This window comes from Symphalangus syndactylus, chromosome 10, assembly GCF_028878055.3.
Source record: "Symphalangus syndactylus isolate Jambi chromosome 10, NHGRI_mSymSyn1-v2.1_pri, whole genome shotgun sequence".
NCBI lineage: Eukaryota > Metazoa > Chordata > Mammalia > Primates > Hylobatidae > Symphalangus > Symphalangus syndactylus.
The window spans coordinates 115,706,991-115,734,196 of record NC_072432.2 but is presented as its reverse complement, the minus strand read 5'-3'; the positions used below and the strand labels follow the sequence as shown (position 1 = coordinate 115,734,196).

The 27,206-nt window shown below is 52.7% G+C and overlaps 1 protein-coding gene and 2 long non-coding RNA genes across 6 annotated transcripts; 2 read left to right on the top strand and 1 right to left on the bottom strand.

Moving 5' to 3' along the window:
* The first annotated feature begins 5,538 nt into the window (after window positions 1–5,538).
* LOC134731664 (uncharacterized) lies at window positions 5,539–13,060 on the top strand. Its single transcript, XR_010114130.1, has 2 exons — window positions 5,539–8,028; window positions 10,255–13,060. It is a non-coding gene; the product is annotated as an uncharacterized lncRNA (long non-coding RNA).
* Window positions 13,061–13,343: 283 nt separating this feature from the next.
* Window positions 13,344–14,296, bottom strand: LOC134731665 (uncharacterized). The gene is made up of 2 exons (XR_010114131.1): window positions 14,141–14,296; window positions 13,344–13,732 (listed from the first exon to the last, which is right to left on the bottom strand). It is a non-coding gene; the product is annotated as an uncharacterized lncRNA (long non-coding RNA).
* Window positions 14,297–16,196: 1,900 nt separating this feature from the next.
* On the top strand, window positions 16,197–21,949 carry EGR3 (early growth response 3). 4 transcript variants are annotated; one of them, XM_055295667.2, is made up of 3 exons: window positions 16,802–16,875; window positions 17,320–17,372; window positions 18,194–21,949. In XM_055295667.2, the coding sequence occupies exons 2-3, from the start codon at window positions 17,333–17,335 to the stop codon at window positions 19,201–19,203; spliced, it is 1,050 nt and encodes a 349-aa protein (XP_055151642.1). In that variant the 5' UTR covers window positions 16,802–16,875; window positions 17,320–17,332; the 3' UTR covers window positions 19,204–21,949. The 4 variants fall into 4 exon arrangements, with proteins under 4 accessions (XP_055151641.1, XP_055151642.1, XP_063467518.1 ...); XM_055295666.2 differs by lacking the exon at window positions 17,320–17,372 and having other exon boundaries at window positions 16,197–16,875; XM_063611448.1 differs by lacking the exon at window positions 17,320–17,372 and having other exon boundaries at window positions 16,803–16,847.
* The last annotated feature ends 5,257 nt before the right edge of the window (window positions 21,950–27,206 follow it).

Sequence of the window (27,206 nt, the reverse complement as noted above, 5' to 3'; positions counted from 1 at the left end):
ATGGTAATGATGATCATGGTGATGGTGGTGGTGATGATGATGATCATGGTGATTGTGATGGTGATTATAAGGTTATGGTGATGGCAATGATGATCACAGTGATGGTGATGGTGATGATGAGGTGATGGTGATGGTGACGATGATGATCATAGTGATGGGTGATGGTAATGGTGATGATGAAGTGTTGGTGATCATGATGATCATGGTGATGGTAATGGTGATGATGATGGTGATGGTGATGGTGATCATGGTGATGGTGATGATAATGGTGATGGTGATGATGATGACGATGATCATAGTGATGGGTGATGGTAATGGTGATGATGAAGTGATGGTGATCATGATGATCATTGTGATGGTAATGGTGATGATGAGGTGATGGTGATGGTGATGATGATCATGGTGATGGTAATGGTGATGATGAGGTGATGGTGATAATGACCACGGTGATGGTGATGGTGATGATCATGGTGATGATAATGGTGACAGCAATGGGTCCAGGTGTCAGCACTCATCAGCCATGGGATAGGAAGAAAGCCTAGTACATGCATTCAGTGATGCCATTTAAAAACACAAGTTTTCTTACTGAGCAGATCTAAATTCACATAGAATTTTTACCATTGATAGCTCCGTGACCTTGGCAACTGCTCCAGACCTGTGTTTCAACTGCAAAAAAAAAAAAAAAAAAAGCAGTATAATGAAAAATAAATGGAAATAAGTGCCTTCCTCCAAAGATGTGTTGCAATAGTTAAATGAGATAGCAGGGAAGGCATCTGAGCACAATGCCTGGCGTGCAGGCTGTTCAGTAAATGTGCATGTTCCTCTCTTTCCCTGCCTCCACCTCACCTGTTCTCAGCTTGGCTGGAGCAAGCAGTGAGGCTTACGGTATTGGGAAAGAAGCATCTCTCCCAGAAGAGAGTCCTTCCCCAGAGACCCATCAGAGGCTCAGCAGCCCCAGGGAAAGGACCCACTGCCAAGGGATCCTCAAGCCTCAGCCCCACATCCCCCTCCCAAGCTAAGCAAAACATTGGGAGGCTTGGATCAGGAAAGACAACCCAGTTCCTTAGCAACTAACAAGAATTTCCCTGTAAAGACAAAGACCCTTCACTCAGAATGCTCCCTCCCCATAGCCTCCCCAGGTGTCTGATCTGCTTTGCAGGAGTGGGGCTGGGGGCCTATCCAAGTCCCCAGGACATCTAGAGGCCTCTTGCCTCACCCTCCTGGCTGTCCTGATATTACCTGCAATTATCCCAGAACACCTTTCATCCTGGTGCTAATTAATTTTTCCACTTACCCCCAGGAGCTTCTGGGAGACACATGAGATACACACACACACAGAGACACACACACACACACACGAATGCCCATATTTTCCTTCTGAGACTCTCCATTTGAAAGACCTGAAAAGTATGGTTAGTGAAAGGAGCCCATTTTTTGAGGGGTTCTGTCTGCTGCCTTCCTGGTATTTGGAAGGAGAAATGAGAGTTGAAAATGATGGTTCAGGGAGAAGGGAGGACAGGGTCCCAAGGTATCTTAGGGGATGAAGGACAACAAAGGGCTTTTAAAAGGACCAAGGAAACCCATGCTAGGACAGTGGTCTCAGCGCCACTTGCCACCTCAGAGCCTCCAAGCACAAGTCGTCCTGCTTAACCCAGAACATTTTAAATAAAAAAAGGAAATGTTTTAATAGTAAAGGAAAGGTCGAGAAAGAGTGGGAAACAGAAGGAAATAGAAAAGAAAAACATGGCTGTCTAGCCTGAAAAGAACCACTGACCAGGAGTCAAGATCTGATTCCAGTACCAGCTTCACCATTCACTGCTGTGTGAGCCCAGGTTAGTGAGCCACCCTTTCTGGGTCTCAGTTTCCTCATTGATAAAATAACTTGGGACAGGTATTCTCTGACACCTCCTCTAGCTGAATGTTCTGCGATTCTATATGGGGAGTGGCAGAGAAAGCTATGACCACTCGCTGGGGCAGAAAGTGAGTGGAAGCCACTAGAACAGATAAAATGAGCATTTCTAGACTCCAGAATGAAAGAGAGCCAAGTGTATTTGGCTGCAGGAGCCAGAAAGCCCTCCCTAGTGGGAGGCCCAGGTTAAAAGGAGTTTACAGATGTGGGAGCTGAAGATCTTGGGAGTTCCCAGAAGCAGCAGAGAGGCCAGTCTCCCCCAAACCCAGGCCAGAGAAAACCTGTTCAGGGGCTCTCAGCACCTCATGGAGGAAGGATGGAGGAGCGCATAGGCATGGGTCTGCACGCAGAGATGGAGAGCAGGATGCAGGAGCACACTCTGTATTCCTCATGAGCTGGGCTCCACACCATTGGTGTAAGTCAGCCAGGCAGAGAGGGGTGGGTAAAAGGGAAGAGGCTGACCGTGTCATGAAGAAGGAGCAGCAAGGCCACTGAGTCCTAACCTTGCTTTCCAGTCCCACGATGGAAGCAGGAGAGCAGCTGAGTGTGTTTCCCTTAGGGACTGGGCCATAGGGGTGGGCCTGGGAAGCACCCGGGAAGTTCAAACACCCTCCCCCTACCCCCACGACCCCGCACACCCACCAGCATGCCAGAAGAGCTGGACATGCACCTTCAAATCACTGTAAAGAAACAAATACTTTGTACACATGCTGTGGCTGTGAAGCCAGTGCACAGTCAGCCCTTCTGCAGGACTTATGGAGGCTCAGCTATGAGCCAATAATTGAATGCACCACAAAGAAAAAAAACTTAGATCTCTGCCTTCTTGGCCAGGTGCAGTGACTCACACCCGCAATCCCAGCACTTTGGGAGGCCAAGGTGGGTGGATCACTTGAGGTCAGGAGTTCGAGACTGGCCTGGCCAACATAGTGCAACCCTGTCTCCACTAAAAATATAAAAATTAGCCCGGAGTGGTGGCAGACACCTGTAATCCCAGCTACTTGGGAGGCTAAGGCAGGAGAATCGCTTGAACCCAGGAGGTGGAGTTTGCAGAGATCGCACCACTGTACTCTAGCCTGGGTGATACAGCGAGACTCCATCTCAAAAAAAAAAGAAAAAGAAAAGAAAGAAACCTAGGTCTCTGCCTTCTGGAAGCTCTTCTGCTCTTCCAGTGTGGTGGGAGAGAAGATGGACAGACCCAGAGGTGGCCAAGAGTTGTGTTGATGGTGACACCTGTGCAAGAGGTAAGTGCCAGAAGAGAGGGATAAGAAGGCTGGCTAACAAGGGAGGAGGGAGCATTCCAAGCTGGGAGGGGACAGGAGTGGATGTAGCAGCCTACTGAGGGGGAAGGGAGCTTGAGGAGAGAGGCCTAAAATAAAGGACAAAACAGTTGCTGGCCCCAGGCTCGTACCTGCAGTTCACTAACCTGCCCTCAAGCCCTGATCTGCTGAGGGCACCTACAGCCCAGTATTTGCCCACATGGGCCCTAGTCACCATTGTCCAGAGCCCAGCTGTCTTCCTTCACCACCCCCTGAGAGGCAAGCCCTGCCTGTCCACACATAGACAAGTGTGTGTGCATACATTGACACACACCTCTAGTCTATGAAACTTGCACATGCTTACTGTAAATACAACAGCCCACACAAAATCACATGGTGGATGCACCCGCTAGACACTCCAGGATATCGACTCTGCCAAGCTCTTTCTAGACATCCATGCAGGCTGTGTACACGTGCGTTGCTCAGCATCCACAAATGAGGACATGGAATTTGCATGCACATGTGATCTCCATATATGCACACCCACCTCATTCACAACCTGTACACACCCCAGCCCACCACTGATACAGAGACACACCTCCGTGTGGATTAGACTGAGGACCAGGCAAGGCCTAACCACAACTCTCACTTTACATCTTCTGATGCAGCGAGTGGATTTTTGACAGCGGCAGTGGAGGTTTCATGGAGGAGGGGGGACTGGGAGGAGTTTTGGGGGGTAAAGGGGAGGTTCTGGCAGAGGAAGGGAAGTAGGCCTTCCCTGGAGTCCACCAGGAAGGCACCCAGACACATGCCCTTCCCCCCAGCAGCCCTACCTCTGGCCCCTTGCCTGCTGCCAGGCCAGGGAAAGGAGAAGCTAAAAGTGGCCAGTCTGAGTTGTTAAATTGGACCTTGGCAGAGAAGGGGAAACGCGTCAGTTCCCTGGGGAAGTGGCCGAGCCCAGGGCAGCCACAGGCCCCTGGGCTTCTACTCCAATGGAACAAAAGTTGCTCAAATAGATCTGACGCTTTGTTTTCGAACCCAAAATACCCTGTGGTGGCCGCCGGAAGTGTGACAGCGGGAGGGAAGTGGGGCAAGAGGGGAAGATTAGTTTGAGTTTCCATTGCGGCGTACTTTTTCTTTCGTTTGGGGTCTAGAAGCACCTTTCCTACCGCTTGGAGAGAGTGTTTGTGTGAGAGGGGAGTGCGGCTCTGAGATTTGGGGCTGGGGGACCCGCAGCGACAGCAGTCACCCTTCTTCCGCTGCCATCTCTCCCCACGGGTGGCCTCTGAAAACAACCCTGTCCTCACACACTGTCAGAATTTCATCTCGGGCCACCTGGTGGCAGGGTGGCAAAGCCCACCCAGGGGAAGAGGGGCTGTTGCCAGGGGGAAAGGGACATGTCGCAGGTGACTTTGCCTTCGGAGACCAGACTTTCCCTTGTGAACTTTGATGCTTTTTTTTTTTTAACAAAAATTCTGTTTACATAGAATTTTTCAAAGAGCACCCAGTAAATGAGGCCATAGCTGGACCAAAACACAGACCTGCATATTCAGACTCGGTCCTTTAATGACTACCAATGCTAGCTCCAAAATGAAAGGATTGCGGAAGAATTACAGGATCTCAACATGTACTCCCCATCACCCTCTGTGCCCTTATCCCAATTTATTTATCTTCACACCACTTATCAGCACCTCACATATGTGTTTGTCTGTGTCCACCCTGAACACTCATTAGACCTGCACTTCCCGCACTGGAAAGACTTGGACTTGGCTTTCATAAGTGCCATATCCCCAGTGGCTGACCACACAGTAGGTGCACAATAAACAATTCTCAAATGTTGGGGAAAAATGGGAGAAAGAGAGGTCATCAGACAGTTCTCTTATCTCATGTGAGTTGTAAATTCGAACTGCTTCGGCGGCTCTACCCCAGCCTCTGGTGTCATATCGGGGTGCAGTGGGGCTCCAGAGGGGAGAGTTGGGGGGTATGATGGGAATACAATACAAAATCAGATGCTCTGGCCCTTGCGGAACAAACTTTTGGGGGAGGAGGGTGAGACAGACATTTATCAAAGGATACACAAATGTCGAAAGGTAACTAGGGACGATTTCGGGCAACCTAGGAGAGGTATTTAGGGTAACACCTGGAAGAGGGTACATCGGGAAGACTTCTCCGTGTGCGGAGACTGACGGATGCTTGGGGTTTGACTCTGTGAAGGCCCCAACCCCTACCTGGCACCACGTGGTGCCAGGTGAGGCGGGGGGTGCCTCCCCCTGGCACCCGGACACCGGGGATTCGAACCAGTCGCCGCCGGGGAGGCCGAGCGGCGCCGCCCGCGGCCCGGGGCGGGAGGGGGGGGTGGGGGCGGGGATGCCTGTGAACCCGGGCTGCAGTTCAGACGCGGCCGCACGGCCTCGTCCCTGGGTGCTATTTACCGCTTTTAATGACGACAGGGTAATCACCCTAATGAAAAACGCCCTCGGGGCTCAGGGCAGCCAGACTGCTATGAGGAAACCGGGAGGCATCTCGGAGCCGCCGGTGAGTCACAGTGAGTATGCAGCGCTGGGCGCGAAGGACTCCCGGGTGCCCTCCCAGCCGCGCGCCACTCCCGCGCCGCCCCTGGAAGGCGGAGAGCGCGAATGCGTGCTGCAGGGCCGCAGGGTCTATGCCCCGGGCACCCCGACCCACCCTGGGAAACCCGGGGCACACCAGCCAAGCCTCCTGCAGACCCGACTTCTCCACTGCAACTTTTAATCAGGCCTGCAAGGGGCTCCAGCACTACCTTCCTCCCTACTCATGACCTGGGCTCTCCAGGGGCCTGGATTTTGAAGGGGCCACTCTCTGGTGTGTTCAAGACACCCCTGAAGATTCTAAGCTCTGCTGGGCTTCACATTCGCTCTCCTAAGGACCATTTTTCTGCCAGTGCCTCAGTTTCCCCAACTGCATACCAGTAGCATAAGATTCTCCCCACCACCCTCTGCACCCTGCCCCCGGATGGCAAGAGTATTCACTACAGTTTGTTCCTGGCTTTGAAGATGAAAAATACAGGAGCTGTTACCACTGGAGTTTAGGTCTGATTAATCTGCCCCCTGCTCCCTGCCTTGGAGCCATGTTGCCCCCTGACACCCCTTCCTTGGACTCCTGCAGGTTCCTTCTTTCTCCTGGATTTCATACCTGGAGTTAGCCCCTTTCCTGTTCCTGCCAGTACTCTCGGGTCCTGGAAGAGTATCTGCCACATTCAGTCTTCAACAAGTATTGTTGAGCTCCCCGCCAGAGCCAGGGGCTAAATGCTGAGGCAGGGCAGTGAAGGTCACAGACCCAAGCCCTTGCCTTCCTGGAGCTCACCTTCTGGTAGATGCCCAAATGTCTAAGTGGGATCCAGTGTATGTCCAGGGCTTCCTTCTGCCTTCCACCTCTCTCTCCAGGATTCCTCGTTCAGACAACAAACAATGGGCAGGCCTAGGCCAGGCACCACAGTCCTGGGTGGACAATGCTAATGGGTTCTAGGGGAAATGATCACAGCGCCTTACATGGAACACCCCCCACCCTTCCTCTCCTCTGGACCCTTCTAATGGCCTCAGCACCTCCTCAAGGTCTTGGTCACACGCCCCCTCTTCTATAGGGCCTTCCCCTCGCCCTGAACATCTCTCTCCTCCAAGCCTGCAGTGGCCCTTACCAATTGGAACTTCCTGCTTGTACCTCCTCTGGACGTGTATCATGTCTTATATGTGATATTTCCACTGAGCCTCATTCCACACTTCTCATTAAACTGCCTGCTCCCTGACAGCAGAATCCAAGTCTCAAGTTTGTTTCCTTCCACCAAGAATGCACGGAAGTTCTCCATAGATGTTGCCATCATTGAAATGAGAGAGCTAAGGCCTAGACCCAGGAACCCCGCACCCATTGCAAAATGGAATTCTGGTGGCCAAGAGGCCCCCCATCCTGTGCTGTGAGGGTTATGAGAGTCGGGGGGCACGGGGATAGAAGTAAAAGGACCAGGTGGGAAGGACAAAGTGGATTAGACCCCTACTCCAATCAATCATCCTTCAGAATCACCAACTAGGACACTTGAATTGGGTCCACAAGTTCTTACTGAGTACTGCCTGGGGCCGGGCACAGTGCTAGGCACTGGGGAGACAAAGATGAGTGAGATTCAGTCCCTGCCATCAGGGAGCTTGGATACCAACTCTTGTCTTCAGTAACTTTCTGGATGACCCTAGGCCAAGTAATTCTGAGCAACCCAAATAATTCTCAGCATCTGAGAGAGATCACGCCCCTCTTCCTTCGTCTATGCACTGTGAGCCCTGGCAGGGAAGCCCACGCCATCAGTCAGAGCTTCCTAGCCAACGTGCAGCCCTCCAGTGGGTTCCAGTTGGGCCAATATTGGCCTCAGGGGCCAGAGGCAGCCTTGGTTCTTTACTGCAGTGGCTGTGAAAAGTTTCATTTTCTATGAGAACTACAGCATGACAAGGGTCGGGAAGCCCTGCCTAAGCCATCTGGTGAAAGAGGATGCAAATGCCACCAAGGAGCTCCAATTCTGGGCCCCAAAGAGTCATTAACTGCTGTTCCCTGGATCCCAGAGTTTTGACTGCACAGAACAGCAAAGAAGAAACCAAAAGTCGGGCTCCATCCAATTCCTCACCTGGGTGGATGAGGCCGGCACCTGATTGTTTTAGGCTGAGGAGGCTCCTGAGGCTGAGAGCTGATAAGAGACATTGATCTAGGGTTTGCAACTCTCTCTGGTTTCCTGAAGCTGTTTCTCACAGGGCAGGGAGAAGAGGAGTCTGCCAGCCTTTGGACTCAGCATCTGTCTCATGGGCAAAGCCTTTATCCAGCAAGAAGCCAGCTGTGTGACAAGCAATGGAGGTGAGAACGTGCTCTCATCTCTTTTCTTTCGTCTCTAACACTCGCTTTTCTCTCTCACTCCCTCTTTGCTTCCCCTGACTGCGTCCTGCACCGTCCCCCCACACTCACGCCTTTTCTGGTTCATTTCAAATCACGAAGTTCCTCTTTCCAAAAAGCCCCATCCCCAGAGAGTCGTTTCTGCAAAGACACCCCTCCCTGCTGACTGAGAAGGGGCTCTCCCAGTGGCCCCCAGGGGGAATGACAGGACCTTCGGAGCACATGACCCCACTTACCCTCCCTGAACCCCTGAGCTAAGACAGTGAAATTCCCACTACAAGCTCTCATCCCTCCTCCTTCTCCCTGAAGACCCCAGCCCAAGCCCTGAAGAGCCCCTAAATTTGATTAGGAACTCTAACAGACGTCTCCTCTCAACCCTTCTGCAATAGAACCAGAAACTCTTGAACAGAGCTGGGAGGAACTTAGAGGTAGTTTATTCCAGTCCAACCCCTTCCTAAAGGCCAGGAATAAGGCCTTGGCCTAAAATCATAGATAATTCATAGCAGAACCCAGAACTCCTGATTCCCAGGCCAGGGCTAACACCTGACATTCACCCACACACCACACTTTGCACAAGTGTCACCTTCTAAGATCTTCCTTCTCTCCCTGCCCCAGCCCAGCCAGCCCCAAACTCTCATCCTCTGGACTACCCATGGCAGTGACTCGCTGTCTTGGACTTGTATCTTGGAAGAAGTCTCCAGGACAATTCACTTTGGGCGCCTGTCACCCTCAGTAAATGGTACTTTTTCTGGCCAGGCATGGTGACTCATGCCTGTAATTCCAACACTTTGGGAGCCCAAGGGAGGCGGATCACCTGAGGTCAGGAGTTTGAGACCAGCCTGGCCAGCATGGTGAAACCCCATCTCTACTAAAAATACAAAAAAACTGGCCAGGCGCGGTGGCTCACACCTGTAATCCCAGCACTTTGGGAGGCCAAGGTTGGCAGATCATGAGATCAGGAGTCCGAGACCAGCCTGGCCAATATGGTGACACCCTGTCTCTACTAAAAATACAAAAATTAGTCAGGCATGGTGGCACACACCTGTAGTCCCAGCTACTCAGGAGGCTGAGGCAGGAGAATTGCTTGAACCTGGGAAGCGGAGGTTGCAGTGAGCCAAGATCACACCACTGCACTCCAGCCTGGGTGACAGAGCGAGACTCTGTCTCAAAAAAAAAAAAAAAAAAAAAAAAAAAGCCCTGGGTGTGGTGGTGGGCGCCTGTAATCGCAGGTACTTGGGAGCCTGAGGCAGGAGAATCACTTGATCACTTGAACCCAGAAGGCGAAAGGTTGCAGTGAGCTGAAATCGCGCCATCACACTCCAGCCTGGAGGACAAGAGCGAGACTTCATCTAAAAAAAAGGAAAAAAAATGTTACTTTTTCTTTCTTTCTTTCTTTCTTTTTCTTTCTTTCTTTTTTCTTTCCTTCTTTTTTTTTTCCTAGACAAGGTCTCGCTCTGTTGCCCAGACTGCAGTACAACGGCACAATCTTGACTCATTGCAGCCTCTGCCTCCCAGATTTAAGTGATTCTCCTGCCTCAGCCTCCCAAGTAGCTGTGACTACAGTAGTGTGCCACCATGCCCAGCTAATTTTTGTATTTTTAATAGAGATGGGGTTTCATCATGTTGGCCAGGCTCGTCTCAAACTCCTGACCTCAAGTGATCCTCCCACCTTGGCCTCCCAAAGTGCTGGGATTACAGGCATGAGCCACCTCATCCCTCCAGTAAATGTTACTATATAATAAGACTTTTTCTCTTTGGTCACCGGACTCTACCTGAAATTACTTAAAGTGCAATCAAAGACACTCTTATTTCAACATCATTATAATGCATTAGTTTGAATTTAGGCACAAACAGGTGTTTAGAAGAGAAGTATGTAATTGGCTTGGAGAGGATCCGGTGGCCTCTGAGACAGCCTAGGAAAGGGGTAGCCAGGTGCAGAGTGGCACAGTGGCCATTGCACCTACTGAGAGGCCCTGGCAGAAACAGTTCCTCCCTGATTCCCATGGGAATGGTGAGTACCCTTATTCTCCTCTGGGCTATGGCTTCTCACCTGCCTCCATGCTGGGTCCAAGGGCGTGCTGGGGTGCACCACTCAAGCTTGCCTTTCTCCCACACATTGATTTCTCCACAGACTTTATCCTGGTTCCTCCTCTTACCCACATCTACCACCCCGTTTCTTTCCCTCGACAGCCACAATGGGGACAAAGGATGGAGTTAAGAGCATTCATTTTAAAGTCACACCAGACAAATTCAACTGTCAGACCAGCCAGGTAGCCTCCAGTAAGCTACTTGGACTCTTAAGACATGAAAGGGCAGCCCTAAAGCCTTCCTCTCACAGGATTGTTGTAAAGAAAATTATGGCCTGAAACGGTGGCTCATCCCTATAATCCCAGCACTTTGGGAAGCTGAGGCAGGAGTATCACTTGAGGCGAGGAGTTGGAGACCAGCCTGGGCAAGACTGATATCAAGACCCCATCTCTACTAAAAAAAAAACAAGTTTTTAATTAGTTGGACATAGTGACGCCCACCTGTAGTCCAGGCTACTCAGGAGGCTAAGGCAGGAGGATTGCTTGAGCCAAGGAGATTAAGGCTGTAGTGAGCCATGATCATGCCATTGCACTCCAGCCTGGACAACAGAACAAGCCACTATTTAAAAAAGAAAGAGAGAGAGAGAGAGAGAAGAAAGAAAGAACGAAGGAAGGAAGGAAGGAAGGAAGGAAGGAAGGAAGGAAGGAAGGAAGGAGAAAGAAAGAAAGAAAGAAAAAGGAAGGAAGGAAAGAAGGAAGGGAGAAAGAAAAAGAAAGAAAGAAGAAGGAAGGAAGGGAGAAAGAAAGAAGGAAGGAAGGAAGAGAGAAAGAAAGGAAGAGAGAAAGAAAGAAAGAAAAGGAAGGAAGGAAGGGAGAAAGAAAGAAAAGAAAGGAAGGAAGGGAGAAAGAAAGAAGGAAGGAAGGAAGGCAGGCAGGCAGGAAGGAAGGAAGGGAGAGAGAAGAAAGAAAGAAAGAAAGGGAGGGAGAAAGAAAGAAAGGGAGAAAAAGAAGAAAGAAAACAAGAAAGAAAGAGAGAAAGAAAGAAAGAGAAAGAAGGGAGGGAGGGAGAAAGAAAGAAATAAAGAAAGGAAGGAAGGGAGGGAGGGAGAAAGAAAGAAAACAAGAAAGAGAGAGAGAGAAAGAAAGAAAAAGAAAGAAAGAAGAAAGAAAAGAAAGAGAAAGAAAGAAAGAAAGAAAGAAAGAAAGAAAGAAAGAAAGAAAGAAAGAAAGAAAGAAAGAAAAAACGAAAACTGAAGAAAACGAAATGTGTCCACAAGGCCTGGCCAAGGCAGGCATCAGATATCAGTCGCCCCATCTTCCATGGCTACAGCCCGGAAGCTCCTGCAGCTCCTGCAGCTCCCGGGACTGGGCTCAGCTCCGACTCCACCAGGAGCACCAGCTTCAAGGTCTTCATGAACCATGTGGGAATCTGTGGGGCTGCCAACAGCATTCTCTTCATAAAACTTCTAGGCAAAACCCGCCTAGCCCCTGAGCTGGCTGTCATTATCCAAGAAATGACAATGACCTCTAGAACGCCAGGCAGGACTGGCCAGGAGGATTCCACTGTGACTTGTCCATCACCTATGAAGCCCTGTGGCACACCCCAAAATGGAAAGCAACTGAGGACCCTCAAGAGAACTGCCATTCAGGAGCAGTCCCACCAGGGTGGGTTCTGTACACAGGTGCTTGGTGTGATTGGAAGAACCCAGACACTCTCTGCACACAAAGTCTCCCACTCCTTGACTCTGATATGCCACAACCAGATGTCATCTCACCAGCATTCATGAGCACCTACCACTTTCCAGGCACCATGCTGAGTATTGGGCTTGATTCTTCTGGGTTATATATTACCACCCCTAAGCGTTTTCTTTTAAAATGCAAACACCCTCTGAGAAGGGCAATGCATTAATTAGATTGCTCCCACCGCAGATTGAATTAATTCAGGGTATGGGGAGTTCTTTATTGTAAGATATCAGAGAAGGACTAGATATCTTTAGCAAACAGGGCAGCTAAAGTTCAGAGGGCAGAGGTGACTATAGAACAAAGGACGAAGACAGCTGTAACTTTGCATTTTTCTACAGTGGATTTCAGGGGCCACATCTCCTCCCTCCTTTGTCCTTAAGACAAACACACCCATGCCCATGACAAGCAGCAGCAGTCCCCATAAGTGCAGCTGATGAGTGGGACTCCATAGGAGAGAACAGCCAGGGGATGGCAGCCCTGGCTCTGCTGCAGAGGAGCCGGCCTGCCTTTCACCATCTCCAGATGAGGACGCCTGAACCAGTGCCTACTCGCTCCCCAGCAAGTTCAGGGCTTAGAGTTCAGGTAATTAGGCCCTTGGCAATCTCACCTGAGCCCGCCAATAAAACAGACAAACACCTTCAGCTCCTGTTCAGGAGGGAGAGAGGAAACCAGGAGGGAGGAAGGGAAGGAGGAAAACTTTTTTCTATTCTAAGGCTTGGCAACCCCAAGGGAGAATTCATTTACAAAGCAGCCACTCCAACACCCCACTCCTGTTCCACACCCAGGGTTGTCCCCTCCTGCCACAGAACCCTGGACTCCATCTGCCACCATCATCGAGGGTGACAGGGGACATCTGTGCGGACTGCAACCTGAACAGGCACTGGGCACTGAGGGCCTAACCTTGTAGGGCAGGCGTTCGCCAGCATGGTTCCTTCCAGCAGAGGAAAGAAGGCTCCCTCCCACTCCAGGAGCCACATCACCCCCAAAAAATGTCTGAAAGGCTGCTCCAGAGTGTTAGAGAGCAACTGAGTGACTTCTTTGAACCCTGCCTTGTGTCACCACCAGCTGTTGAGGGCTCAGCTCAGTTCGTGTCTGGGCTCCTTCAGACCGGGGACCATTCCTTAACCATCCCTAGATTGGGACAGTGCCCAGGAGATACTAGGCACACAGATAGGAATTTCCTTTCCCCCTAAATAATCAACATTATTAATACTTCTTGCATATGATCACGCTGGTCTGTGATGGAGTTCCATATCTGGCCTTTTTTTACTACCTATATCATCTAAATTTACTCCTGACACACGAGAGGGAAGGGCATATCTGTCACATGGCAGGGTGGGGAAGAATAGTTTAACAACAATTGCAGTTTATTGGGTGCTTTCTTAAGGGACTGGCAAGTACTCTATGAGGATTATCTAATTTAATTCTTCCTAAGGGGTAGATACTGTTATTATCCCAATTTACAGACAAGGAAACTGAGGCTAAGAAAAAAAAATACAGACGTTTGCCCAAGGTCACAGTGAAGCTTTAATGAAGACTTTAATTGAATTGAAGGCTCCCGTTTTATGCAAAGAACTAGCAGAAAGGAGAGGGAAGGAATCGTGTCCCCAGACTCCTATCCAATCTTGCTGACGGGTAAGCAAGCCCTGGTGCAGGTCGGCAAACCTTGCCCCATGCTCTTCTACTTGGGAGCAACAAGTCCAGCGTGCCGAAAAGTGTCGGGAGAGGGGCCGCCGTCTCCTTCAGTTGGGAGTGGCTGCACTCCACCGCCTCTGGGGCCCTGGAAGCTTAAGGATCCCAAATGCTTCCACTGCCTCTGCCTTTCCCAGCGCAGGCCCCAATCGAACAGGATAAGGGCTTCTAGCTCCTCACTCTGCTGCCCCTCCTGGGGAGAGATCCTGACAGGTGGAAAGTGGGTGCATTACGGTGGGGTCCTCCGGAGTTGAGCTGGGCGGCCCGGAGGCCTCTCACTTCCTTCCCACCACCCCCGCAGGCTGAGCTCTGCCTCGCGCGGGGAGACATGGGCACTGCAGTCTTCGGGCCTGCAGCTCGCCCAGGACCGCGGACCCCACAGCGTCTCCCGGCCCCAGGCAGGAACCCGTGGAGACCCTCCGCAGCCTCCGGGTGCGCGCGCAGCAGGAAGCACCCTAGAGGGGCCAGGTCTGGGACTGGCGCGTCCGAAGCTCGCTGGTTGCCGCCCCTCCCTGGCCCTCCCTACTGCCAGGCTCTACGGCCAGAGGCCAGAGCCGCTGGCTAATTTTTCACGCCCCCACCCCCACCCCCACCGCCTCCCTGGGTGACGCTACAGCCTGTGCGGTTCCTTTAAAGGCTGCGGGTTCCGTTCTTCTTTCCTTTTCCACTGGATGCCAAAATATGCAAATCTTGGGACCGGAATCTGCAGCCAAATCGAGAAGGAGAAGGGGCGCGGCCGGCGCGTCACCGGATCCACTCCTTGTATGGCTCTTCCCGGCTTGGCCCGCCGCCCTGCGACCCTCCCTGCAGCCGCCCAGGCCCCTCCCGCACCTAGCCCAGCTCACACCGCCGCCCACGCCCCCCGACCGGCCGCGCGCCCCCCCCAAGGGAGGGAGCCGGGGGCGGGAGGCGCAGCCTGCCCTGATTCTGACCGGAGCGCGGGACCGCTGCAGCGCTCTCCCTCCCTGAGCCGCGCGGGCGGAGGACAGCCCGGGGGCGCTGTGGCTCCCTAGTATAGGAGTGGGGAGCCTGGCGGGAGAGGCGGCGGGGGTGGAGAGAGGGGGATCGCGGGAGGCGGGAATCCCTCCTTTCCTAAGAACTGGAGAACATGGGGGGAGGCCCGGCCCTCCGGTCCCCAGCCCTCCACTGAGTGGAGGGGAGGGGAGGGGAGCGAGGTTGTCATCCACCTCCACCACAACGTGCAGCTCGGGAGTTCCTCCCACACGTCCCCGGCCCGCGTGGCCTTCCCACGGCGTGAGGCCTGGGGATCCTCTCTTCTTCCTTGTCAACACTCCCACTCCCCCCGAGAAATGCACGTTCCCCCAACCCCGACTCCCCAGCAGGGGACGAGGGATTCACCGCGCCCACGCGGCCACCGAGGAGGGAATCCTCCCCCGCCAAGCCGATGTGATTTGGGGTTGCACCCCCATGCTCCCGCCCTCTCCTCCCCCTCGCCCGCGGGCCGGCTGCGCGCACCTTGGGAGCAAGCCCCAGGGAGCACAGCAGCCGCCCCCGGGATCTGCTGCCGCTCCGGGAGGTGAAAGCTCTCCGGGTCGGCACACAGGCCGCCCTTGACTGCGGAGCGCCGGCAGGCAGCATTGGGGACAGCCCTGTGGAAGGCGAGGGGGAGGGCAGAGACTAGGGGAGGCCGCCAGCGGCTCAGAGACTGTGGGTCCGGCGTCCTCCTTCTGGAACTCAGTGGCGGGCACTTCGCAGGCAGCAGTAGACAGCAACTGCGCCCGGGCCTGCTGGGCCCTCCTGCCATCCTGTGGCCACAGAGGCTGCTTGGAACCGTTAGGGAATTTACTGGGGATTCAGTGCACGTGTTTATCTATCCCTTCAACTTCATTCTTTCCTCTTCACCACCAAAACCGCACATCCTCGACCCCACATGGATGGGGCTCTTGTCTTTGGCGCAACTGCTGGGGTGCTTCGAATCTTCTCGCCCCTGCGCTCAGCCTGGAGTCAGCGCCGGGTCAGGGGCCCAGGGAGTGGCAGGGGCGGCGAATCAGAGTGAAGTTGGCACAAAAGTTCTTGGGATATTGGACCAAGGAATTCTGACACGTTGGAACACCCCCCGAACCCTAAGCGCACCCCTCCTTCCCCCCACAAAGGGAAGTACTCCCTTTCTCTTAATCTCGGATAGGATCCCGAACGCTCGAGCCGCTAAGGTAGCAGGGGGCAACGCACGCCTTCCGGGTTCCCCAGCAGTTCCCGGGCTGCAAAGGGACTTCGCCAGATGTTTTCAACTCTCTTTCTAACTGCTGGGGTGTTGGAGACCACTTGCAAACAACCCCACCCCACCGTCCACCTCCCCCCAATGCGCTCTCCTAATGCAAACCTCAAATAAACACACACAATGAGTTACTGGTGTTTCGACTCCACGCTACGCGCTTTGGGCTTTGCATGCAGCTGTATCCTTCTTTCCTCTCTCCTCTCGCATTCTTCTTGTTTCTTCTGCCCTTCTCTCTCTTTTTTTCAAGAGCCGCGAGTGGTGCGGGCGCCGCACGTTGGCTGCGGCCCGCTTCCTGCTTTCTAATGTTCCATTGTGAGGAGCTTCCATTGTGACGTCGCGCCCCTTCGGCTGGGCTTTGTCTGTCCATATATGGGCAGCTACGTCACGGAGCTTTCCCGGGGCTCAGATAAATAGGCTGGTGGAGTTCCCTGGCTGGGAGCTTTTGGGCAGCAGTGAGCTTGCTAGGAAGCGGCGGGGCTGGTGGTGGTGGTAGCAGCGGCGGCAGCGGCGGCAGAGGCGGCGGCGGCGGCGGCGGCGGCGGCGGTGGCGGTGGCGGTGGCAGATCGGGGGGCGGGGGGGCGGCGGGCGCGTGTCTGTTTGTGAGATCAATACTGAGGCCGCGTCCGACCCCCTTGAGCCAAGATCCCCCCAGCCCAGCCCCCACTCCACCCCCCGCACACGCCCCACCCCCCCCACGACCCAGCCTCATACCGCACCAGCTGAGGCACCCAAGAGGATTACCCCCTGGGGCCCTCTCCCGCCCCCCAAAAAAGAGAAGATCCCCTCTCCTGGCCCATCCCTTCCCTTCTTCCCTCCCCCCTCCCCCCGAACTTTCCCTCTCGCATGCTTTTCCCCTGCACCACGGATCGCCTCTCGGATGCCGCTTGCCTGGAAGCTGCGTTAGGAGCGAGCGGCGGCGGTGGCGGCGGTGGCGGCGGCGGCGGCAGCTCGGGAGTGCTATGACCGGCAAACTCGCCGAGAAGCTGCCGGTGACCATGAGCAGTTTGCTAAACCAACTGCCTGACAATCTGTACCCCGAGGAGATCCCCAGCGCGCTCAACCTCTTCTCCGGCAGCAGCGACTCGGTAGTCCATTACAATCAGATGGCTACAGGTAAGGGCGGCGGGGAGGCGGCGAGGCAGCGAGGAAGGAAGGGGAGAGGAAGAGGAGGAGGGGACGACCTGGTGATGGATGGATGGATGGATGGATGGATGGATGGATGGATGGATGGGTGGATGGATGGGTGGATAGATAAATGGATGGAGAGATGGGGGCGCGCTGGGAATTTTGCCGGGGGCGAGTTGCTTTTCCCACCCACTCCTCCCGCCCTCCTCGATCGAGAAGGCTAGGTTGGCGACGCCACGGTAGAGGCTTCGGTTCTCCCGGGTGGGGGCAGCCGCCGACCGGAGGGAGGTAGGTGCGAGCGGTTCTGGGGTTCTCCCTCACCACGCAGGGGGCCCGATCGCCGGGCTACGCGCAAGGCGTGGTGCTGTCGCCCCCTTCCCGGGAGGAGCCCGGCGTCTTTTTCACCCGCGCTCTCCCCCCTTACTCCCTCAGCCTCCCACCCGGGATGGAGCCATGTGCGGCGTGGAGTCCCCGCGGTGGGAGAGGTACTGCGACGCTGCCTTTCCGGGGCGTTCAGCAAAGCCGTGGGGGTGTGGGGACGGCGGGGAGAAGGAGGGGGCTCACGCGCGGGGCGAGGGCCTGCCACGGGGGACGATCCCGGGGCCGGGGAGCTAGGGAAGGGCGGCCTCTCACGCCATGGAGACACCGGCCGGTTTTCCGCCGCTCTCCACCCTCCCTAGCTGGGGCTAGGATTTTCCCCTCCAGCAAGAGCCTAAAGCTCCTTCATGCCAGAGGAGGCTGGGGCCGGGGTAGGTGAAGGGAGAGCTCCCTTTGAGGGCGACACCCTTCTACGCTCCGAGGACAAAGCGACGGAGCGCTCTGGGTCGGCGACCCGGGAGCAGCGCGCGTGGGGGGCATCGCCGGGGAGGGAAAGGCGCGGCGTCCTGGAGCGGACAGGGCCAAGGGAAGAGGCCGAGTTGTGTGCGGTGCAGAGCGAGAGCCCAGCGCGCTCCGGGTCTGAAACTACCTGTAGCTGCAGCTACCTGCCCGCCCCACCTCGGGAAGAACAACAATGCTTCTCGCGCGCGCGCGCGTGTGTGTGTGTGGTACGTGAGTGTGTGCGCGGCTCGTGCGGTGTGTGTGCAGCAGCCACTCCACACCCCGATCCGTAGTATTTTGCTATATCCAGGTTGCGCCCGGGAGCGCGGCACCGCCCGCTTTGCGCCGGGCTCAGCGTTCCTCTTACCCCATGCGCTACGCACTCCACCCGGCCGCACCCTCCGCACCTGGGCAAGGACCTGGGCGCCGCGGCCTGGAGCCAGCTCGCCTTCACTCACCCCTCCCCTCTCTCCCCCACTCTCCGCAGAGAATGTAATGGACATCGGTCTGACCAACGAGAAGCCCAACCCGGAACTCTCTTACTCCGGCTCCTTCCAGCCAGCCCCCGGCAACAAGACCGTGACCTACTTGGGAAAGTTCGCCTTCGACTCCCCTTCCAACTGGTGCCAGGACAACATCATTAGCCTCATGAGCGCCGGCATCTTGGGGGTGCCCCCGGCTTCAGGGGCGCTCAGCACGCAAACGTCCACGGCCAGCATGGTGCAGCCACCGCAGGGTGACGTGGAGGCCATGTATCCAGCGCTACCCCCCTACTCCAACTGCGGCGACCTCTACTCAGAGCCCGTGTCTTTCCACGACCCCCAGGGCAATCCCGGGCTCGCCTATTCCCCCCAGGATTACCAATCGGCCAAGCCGGCATTGGACAGCAATCTCTTCCCCATGATTCCTGACTACAACCTCTACCACCACCCCAACGACATGGGCTCCATTCCGGAGCACAAGCCCTTCCAGGGCATGGACCCCATCCGGGTCAACCCGCCCCCTATTACCCCTCTGGAGACCATCAAGGCATTCAAAGACAAGCAGATCCACCCGGGCTTTGGCAGCCTGCCCCAGCCGCCGCTCACCCTCAAGCCCATCCGGCCCCGCAAGTACCCCAACCGGCCTAGCAAGACACCGCTCCACGAACGGCCCCACGCGTGCCCGGCCGAGGGCTGCGACCGCCGTTTCAGCCGTTCGGACGAGCTGACCCGGCACCTGCGCATCCACACGGGCCACAAGCCCTTCCAGTGCCGGATCTGCATGCGGAGCTTCAGCCGCAGCGACCACCTCACCACTCACATCCGCACTCATACGGGCGAGAAGCCCTTTGCCTGCGAGTTCTGCGGGCGCAAGTTTGCGCGCAGCGACGAGCGCAAGCGCCACGCCAAGATCCACCTCAAGCAAAAGGAGAAGAAGGCGGAGAAGGGCGGTGCACCCTCTGCATCCTCGGCGCCCCCCGTGTCGCTGGCCCCCGTGGTCACCACCTGCGCCTGAGGATCGGGCCCCCAGATCCCCACTTTTCCCCTCCAGTGCCTCCCGGCTGCTAGCCTGAAAGCAGCGGGAAAGCCAGCCACGGAGGCGTAGGGGCCGCGCCCTGGCCTCTCCATGGACGTGCGGCCCCTTGCTCCCCTTCGATGCCCCCGGTTCCCAACCTTTCACGCCGGCCAGCGGTCAGGGGCCAGGGCTAGAGGCGCCTTCCCCTCGCGGTCCCCCACTTAGCCAAGGCGTGGGGGCGGAAAGGTGGCGTCTAGCCCGCTTTGTTCAGTTCGGATCGCCTTGATCCGGGGGCCGCCGGGCCGCGCCAAGGACCTGCAAGGGACTGAAGGCGGAGCCCATCCAACCCTCGCCCGACCCAAACACCTCATTGTTTCCCCCACGTCTCCCTCTATACCCCCTCGAAGACTCGAGAGGGGGAGGGGGTAAGGAGCGCACCAAAGCGCAGAGCTTGCTGCCCGCCGCACGCACGCGCGCCTGCGTGCGGGGATGCGCGCGAGTGTGTGCGTGCTCGCGTGTGTGTGTATGTGTGTGTGTGTGTGTGTGTGTGCGCGCGCGCGCAAGCGTGTGTGTTTAAGACTCTTGAGCTGAACTGGGCTGTGTTTACCCCAAACTCTTCCCCACCTCGGGTCCCCAAGCCGCTGGGAGATGTCCCAGGCTGGGGGTCCGCACGTGGCTGGAGGAGGTGGTCTTCCATCCGCTCTGAAATCATGTTTCTTAGAGAAATGCCTCGGATGCCGCCGACGCGGTGCTGCTGCCGCCGCTTCGGGTTTGGCCCCTCAGAATCCCTCCTTTTCTGAGCGCTTCCCTCTTAGGCCTCAGGGCAGTTTGATCTGTGGGGAGAAAGAGCAGCCATCTCTGAGCCTGCCTTTTAAAATATATGTGTATTTCCCTAGCCCCACTCTAAGAAATCTATGTTCCTGAGTTTGCCCTCTGCCCTCCCCCTCCTTCCCTTTCTCCCCTCTAAACCTTCTCCCATCTCTTTCAAAATCTTTTCCCAGAAAGGCAGGCTTCAACCAGCCACTCCAGCTTTGCGTCTTCTCTCAATTACATAGCAATTTCTCCTTCCCACCATCATGGGGAACTTGGCTCTGCTTTTGCCCTTTGTCATCACCAACACAACAGATAGAATTTAAATATAAGTATATGGTGTGTGTGTGTATGTATGTGTATGTATATGCATGCATGTGTATAAAGATGCACATGCGTACATATACATAACATACACACAATATGTATTCCTAGCAAAATAAAATCTCTAAGGTACTTGGTTATCCAGTGCAGTGCACCGGAATAAAGAGAATTTGTAGGCGTATACAGCTTTAAATGATTTATTTTTTATGAAAATGTTAACTGATGAGATTATATCTACATACGTGTGTTATGTGTGTGGATATAGATACACACATATCTGTACATATACATGTGAGTGTACATATATACACATATACACATATATGTATGGATATGTGTGTATACACATATACACATCTCTGTCCAAAATTTCCTCAAAGATACGGGGATTTTTTCATGAATCCATGTTGATGAATGAGGTGTCTCCTTTCCATACCCAGTCTCACCTTCTCCCCACCCTACCTCACCTCTTCTCAGGCACCCCTCTTCCCCAGCTGTCCTGCCAGCCCTTCTCGCACAGGGTGGCTCCTTTGAAGTGGAGTAATAGGGAAGGTTGCTCTCTGCCACAGCTTCCAGCACGGTCTCGACTGAATGTACTGTTCCTGTTAGCGTTATTTCTCCTGTGGTCAGTAAGCTGCCCAGAGAGAAGGAACAAAGGTCTGGAGTTTACAGAATGTCTGTTTTCAAAGTCACTTTATGCGTTTTCCACTTTTTTTTTTTTTTTTAAGAAAAAGAAGTACCATTTTTGTTTTGTTTTGTTTTGATTTTTGGTGGTGGAATAATACTAAAAGGACTCTAGTGGAAAGGGGGGAATCGAAGAGCAGGGGGTTGTGAATTTCCAGGTACTTGGACTTTTTGTAGAAGGAGAGAGAAGAAGATGAAGTTTGCCAGGAGGGCCCATATTTTTTCAGCTGAAGGGTAAAATCTTTCTTTGCAGAGACAGTATTTTGCTGAATACTTTTTATAATGTGATGATTATTAAAAAAGCAAAAATTTTGGTCACTTCCAAGCTAGAAGGAGGAATCAGATACCCTTTAATATTTTTTCCTCACTCCTTCTGGTATATGCATGTCACTGCATGATAATTGAGTTTTCCTTTGTTTTAATAAAACTGTTCTCAGACATTAAGCTAAACTAAGAGAAAAATAACTTTGTTGCCAAAAGGTTGTGCTATCCAGATTTTTTATATGTCTGCATGTTTAAAAAAAAAAAGCAACAAAAGAAAATGCACTCTAACTTATGTGAACTGAGAGAAAAAAATCAGGTTTTAAACAGGAAAACCTATGGGGAATGATATTTTTTGAAAGACTTTTGTATAAAGTTGAGTACTTAGAAAAAAGACAAACCAGATGTAATATATTTTGTGGATGTTTTTATTTCTTGGATTTATAGTACCTTATACTAAGGTTAAAAAAATATGCTTGATATTGTGAAAAGGTGAAATTCTTCACCAACATTTCATTTGCTCCTTTGTCATATTGTAATGCCAATATAATATAGTTAATGAAAACAGCATTTTTAAAAACCGAAATATTGAAATGGTGTAATGTTGTACCATTTGCACTGTGAGCAAATGCTAATACAGTAAATATATTGTGTTTGCTGACAATCAGCCGGCCTATAAATCTCCTTATTTTATTTCTTGTTTTTATAGCATAAAGCTTTAGTTTGGCCTGTTTTTTGTCTTGGTTTGTTTTTGGCTGGTGGTTTGTTTGATAGGTTGTTATGCCTAGTTTTGCCGCTCTTCCTCTGAAAACTCTCAAAGTGGAAATGTGGAACTTGTTGTTATTGGAAGTAGGTCAGAATTTTGTGCAAGGTTCTGGTGTTTCAAATAGTTTTGAGTGTTTACTGTGGTACCAGGAGAATAGAATTCCCCTCTACCCTTCTGTAAGCCTCATACTGCCAGAAGGATTAGGCGAACAGGTTAGGTAAATTCATGGGAGTCAGGGCTGGTGACTGGGAATCTTCTAGAACCTTCTTTCCAGCTTCCAATGGGTATTTGGGGGTAGAAGGGAGGAGATCTCCTGGTTTATGAACAATTTCTCTAGAGACAGTCTTAGGGAATGCCAGAACAGGACCCTGGAGGGCCTGTCAGCCACACTGAGTAGTTCTCTTGCCAAAGCTTTCGAAGCCTGAAAAACAGGTGGAGACTTGACCGAGGTTCTTCAGGGTTGGCAAGATGACCAGAGAGATTGGCAGCTCTTCTGTGGTCAGATAACTGGAAAAAATCAGGTTTTAAACTTCTATAATTTTAATCCCGCTTGGATGGGATTCCTCTAGGCCTCACTATTTGGAGCTGCCTGGTAAAGGTGAACCTCGCTGAAAACCAGCTCCTATGAATGACCCAGGGATCCAATGCCTTGAAAGGAAGAAAGGACATTTGGGATTTGGAGAACACACAGGGAATGTTTGCATAGCCTCAAACTGCCATACCTTATGATTTCTACCTCCCATAAAAGCAATGCTTCTCCTATCCTCCAAGCTGTCTTCCCTAGAACATTCCTCCTCCTTAACTTAGTTTGCCAGCCCTAGAGCTGTCTCCATTTCTCTTGAGGAAAATGTATCCTCCACTTCCTTCTTGTGTCTGCATCCGCATTTTGCACCCTTCACCTTGTTTCCCATAGTCCTTAGAAGTCTTTATCCCTTGAGGCTTATTCTAGAGCTGTCTTTGGACAAGTCAGTGTTTGCTCCCTCCCCTTCTTCCTGCCTGCCCTCTAAAAAAAACTCACCTGGGTTCCTCTGCAGTGCATTTCACATATGATCTGCTTCACCCAGGTTTAGGGGCTTGGTGTATAATGCTGTGCTATACCCCACCAGATTGCATAAATGCCCCACCAAATTGTGACTGGAGTCTGTGTCTCAGACCCTGAGGTGCCGATCAGGTCAGCCACAAAGCAACAGAAATGTTGTGTCCCTGCTCAGAAACTGCTCTTCGGCACCCCCAAGGGAGGCCCATCACAGAGAAAAATGTGGGTGGTATTTCTGGTTGGCTATAGTTACCAAGAAGTTAAGGCCAGACTTGGGTGGAGGAGGTAGGCTGTGGCCCTAGAAAAGAATGTCTTTGAAGTGAGAGATGAAGAAGGAGAATGCAGTATGGAATCTTAAATTTTCCCACCCACACAATTTTAGGTCACCGGCTGCCATCTTGAATTCCCTTCTCTTACCTCATGAAACTTTTAAAATTTCAGACTGTGGCTTCAATAGCCTCATAGAAGTATCCTTCCTTTTTAACAAAGGGAATCCAAGATGGTGGAAAGGTCCTAACGTTGAGCATATAATCCATCTCTTTGCTAAACCAGATGTTTCCTTCCAGATTTCTATGTATTTCTCAAGTGAGTAGTATGGGAGGAAGATACTGTCCCTGAGTGTCTTCATAGTCAGCATCCAGCCCCACCTGCACCTTCTCCAATCAAACCAGGCCTTCAGTGTTACACTTTCATCAACAGTGTACTATGCTGCATGATTAATAAACTCACTATCCATTGGTGGATATTACTCAACCCAACCTGGTTCAACCACTGGGTTACTTGGCAATATGGCAGTCCACTGGGCTGGCACCAACCCTGTGTGATGTAATCACTGATTCACACTTTGTAGCTAGATAAGACTGTCCCAGATAGCATCACACCAGCTACCCAACCCGCCTGGGTTTTGTAAATATGGGGAGAGGAGACTCAACCCTGAAACTCAGAGATGAAGTAGGGAGAAGGTGGAGGGAAGGCCTAGATGGGGCTATCATGGGAGGGAATCAGTAGAGGCTTTGCAATGAACAGGCCCTGGGCCCTAGGGCAAAATCAGGCATCAAAGTATGGAAGAGGTAGAGGCATAGCTCCTTCCAAGAACCCCTGGGGTGTTTGGGGATGAATGAAAGGATGCCCCTCCCGCACACACACACACACACCACACACACACACACACACACACACCTTGGGAGTGGTGTACTGAAAGTGATGACTCTTTGCAAAATTGTACTTGGTGAACTGGGGTTGAGTATAAATGAGCTACGTGGAGAGAACATGGGGCAAAGCATGGCATATGTTTTAGTGTGGTGGAACTGGTAGTGGCGAGTGTATAAGTGTGTCTTTATTCACAAGCATATCAAAAAGAATAGAAGGTGGATTCTGGTGAATGAAGGTAATAGCTCATGGCCAGTTGTTATTGATCTCCTTTTGCTAATCCATAATTTGCTTGTCATAGATGAGGGGGTTGTGAGCTGCCTTCTCCTGGCCCTGATTGGCTTCCCTGGTGTTCTGGAACAATAAGCCTGGGGAAAGCAGGAGGCCTCTGTGTGTCCCAAGAGCTAGAAATCATACTGGCAAAATCTTAAGGACAAAGGGAAATAACTGACTGTCTAAAAGGTGCCATGGGGTTTTAAAAATAGGTCATAGTCCCAGATCTATCCCAAGGGGTTCTTTTCAGAATAACCATTCTTTGTGCGGAGAGGAGAGGGTTCTCCAGAGGAAAGGGAAGAAGGCCCTTGATCAGAGCAGTCCGTGGGTCAGCCCCATGGACCACACAGTCTTACTCACCAGTCAGACATCCGCAGAGGCCAGGAGAGCCCCTGGCCCTGGAGCCTTCTCCCAGCACATCAGCTCTTGAGGTGTCACCATTCTTTTGGCTTGAATGTTTCCATCAACTCCATCTCTAATATTTTTAAAAATCCGTCATTTTCACAGCCCTATGTGAGAACAGGAGTTGGCCAGGGTGGGAGGTAGTGTCATGAAGCTTTCCCCAATTTGTGATAAAGCCTCTGATGTGTCCATGCCTAGGCAGGATAGGACCAGGCCCTGACTGTTCCTGCTCCAGAAGAGTCCCCATCCCTGTCACAGCTGGTTCATCTCTATCCTGGAATTGGGGCAGTTCCTGCCACCACCTCTCCTGGCTACCACCAGCCTCTGACCCCAGGCTGGAAACACTATTTCTTCCCCTCTAGCAAACACACAGATGCCTAGAAGGATGTTTTCTGAGCAATTTTACCAGGGAGCTAATGCAAACAGAACATGGCTACGGAGCTGCAACAAGAAGAATGTCAACAAAAATGTTCTAACTTCTAGGCTGGGTGGGAGCCAGACTGTGATTCCATACAGCTTCTTTCATACTGCCTACCTGCTTCCGGGTCTTGCCTCCTCCAGGGAGACCCCCAGTGCATTCTCTCAGGACATGTGTGGCTTCTCTGGTTTACCAAGACCCTGCTCTGCTCCCAGGGTCCCTGGATGAGGAAGGTCCTTCCTCTAGGCCTCAGAAATGCCTTCCTGGCCCCCCAGGCACCCTGTGCTGCTCCTATCAACCCTTCCTTCACCCCATTCCTGGGGAACCCTGGGGTTCCACACCCTCCAATCCTATCCTTGCTCCGATGGTGCCCCTGAGCCCTGCTCATGCTGCTTGGAACGCGATGGCTGTCCTTTGGGTCAGCCCTTCCCACCTGGCCTGCCAAGGGCCTGCAGCCTTCTCTACTTGGGCCTTTTGTTGTGGCATCATGACCCAACCAGAAACAGACTGCTCAATGATAGACTTGTTGTTTGGGATTCCCTTTTGGGTCACCCACCGAGTTCCTAGCTAGAGTCCCAGGAATGCCTCCAGCTCTCAGCTCCCTGGAGGAATAGAGACGTCTGTCACCCTTGAGTCCGGGCACACCCCAAGCCCTCTTCGGGGGAACTTACCCTTGTCTGTGTGCCTGTATTCTCTGAAACGGCTCACCCCAGACGTGACCATTCACTTACCTAGAATTCATCAGTACCCTGTTCTCACCAAAGAGAGAGAGCTTAGTGGCCAGAACTGAGCCTTTGAGCCCTTTGGTATCTTTTCCACAACAGGCTGCAAGAGCTCTCACACTTTTTTTTCCTTAGCGTCGCCCCTCCACGTTGTCCAGATGCCTGACAGTCTTCCATTCCTCCTCATTCCTTTCTCTGCATTGCTTAGGAAAGTCAGGTTGGTCCCGCAGGAGGGACAGAAGAAAACTTCCAGTACCCGTGAAACCCCAGGGTACTAATGAAAGCCTTCTTTTGGGTACTTGTTACTTACTTAGGTTTCAGTCCTAAAAATGAAGAGGCAGTTTGATAACCCAGCGGCTACTCTGGTTTTTCTCCCGGGGACCTTAACCCACTTTGGGACCATCGCCTCCCTCCTACATCTGAATCTCAACTCTGCCGCTTTCTGGCAGTGTGACTCTCAGCAACTTCTTAGTCTATCTGACCCATTATTTCCTCTTGTCTTATCATTGCTGTTGCGGAGTTTAAATGAGATACTGTGTATGGTGCCTGGTTCATGGTGGGTGCTCCATCAATGTCATTTGTCTTCCCTGTCCCTTACCCCTGTCCCCATCCTCCAAACACAGTGGCAAGAAAACAGGCTCTGTCTCCACTGGGGATCAGTACATCAATTCAAACAGCTGGGGGACCTCGCAGTCCCTGCCACCACTCCCAGCCCCTACCATCCACTGCATATCTGTGTTCTGAAAATAGATCCTCTCCACCCTACCCCCCAATCCACTCGAGAGAACATGAGTCCTTTCCCCTCTTGGCCACAGCCAAAGTTCATTGTTGTAATTTCCTGGCCTAATTCCTGACCCCTCCTCAGGTCCTTTTGTCCCATCTCTCTCGCTGAGATGGGTGGATGGGACACCTTCCTGATCCAGTATCATCTGCAAAGTTAATTAATGTGTCATCAGGCTGTTGCCGGCTTCCTGATCCTTATCAGGGATTTAAATAAAACGCGGCAGCCCCAGTTCTGCCCCGTCCATCTCTTTCCCTTCATCTTAGTCACCAGTCCTTGACCTCAGCCTTCTGGCTAGCTCTTAGCTTCCAGCTGCAGGGCTGGTGGCCCTGCTTCTGCCCAGGCCTGGTCTGGAGGCAGAGGTGGCATGCGGGGAT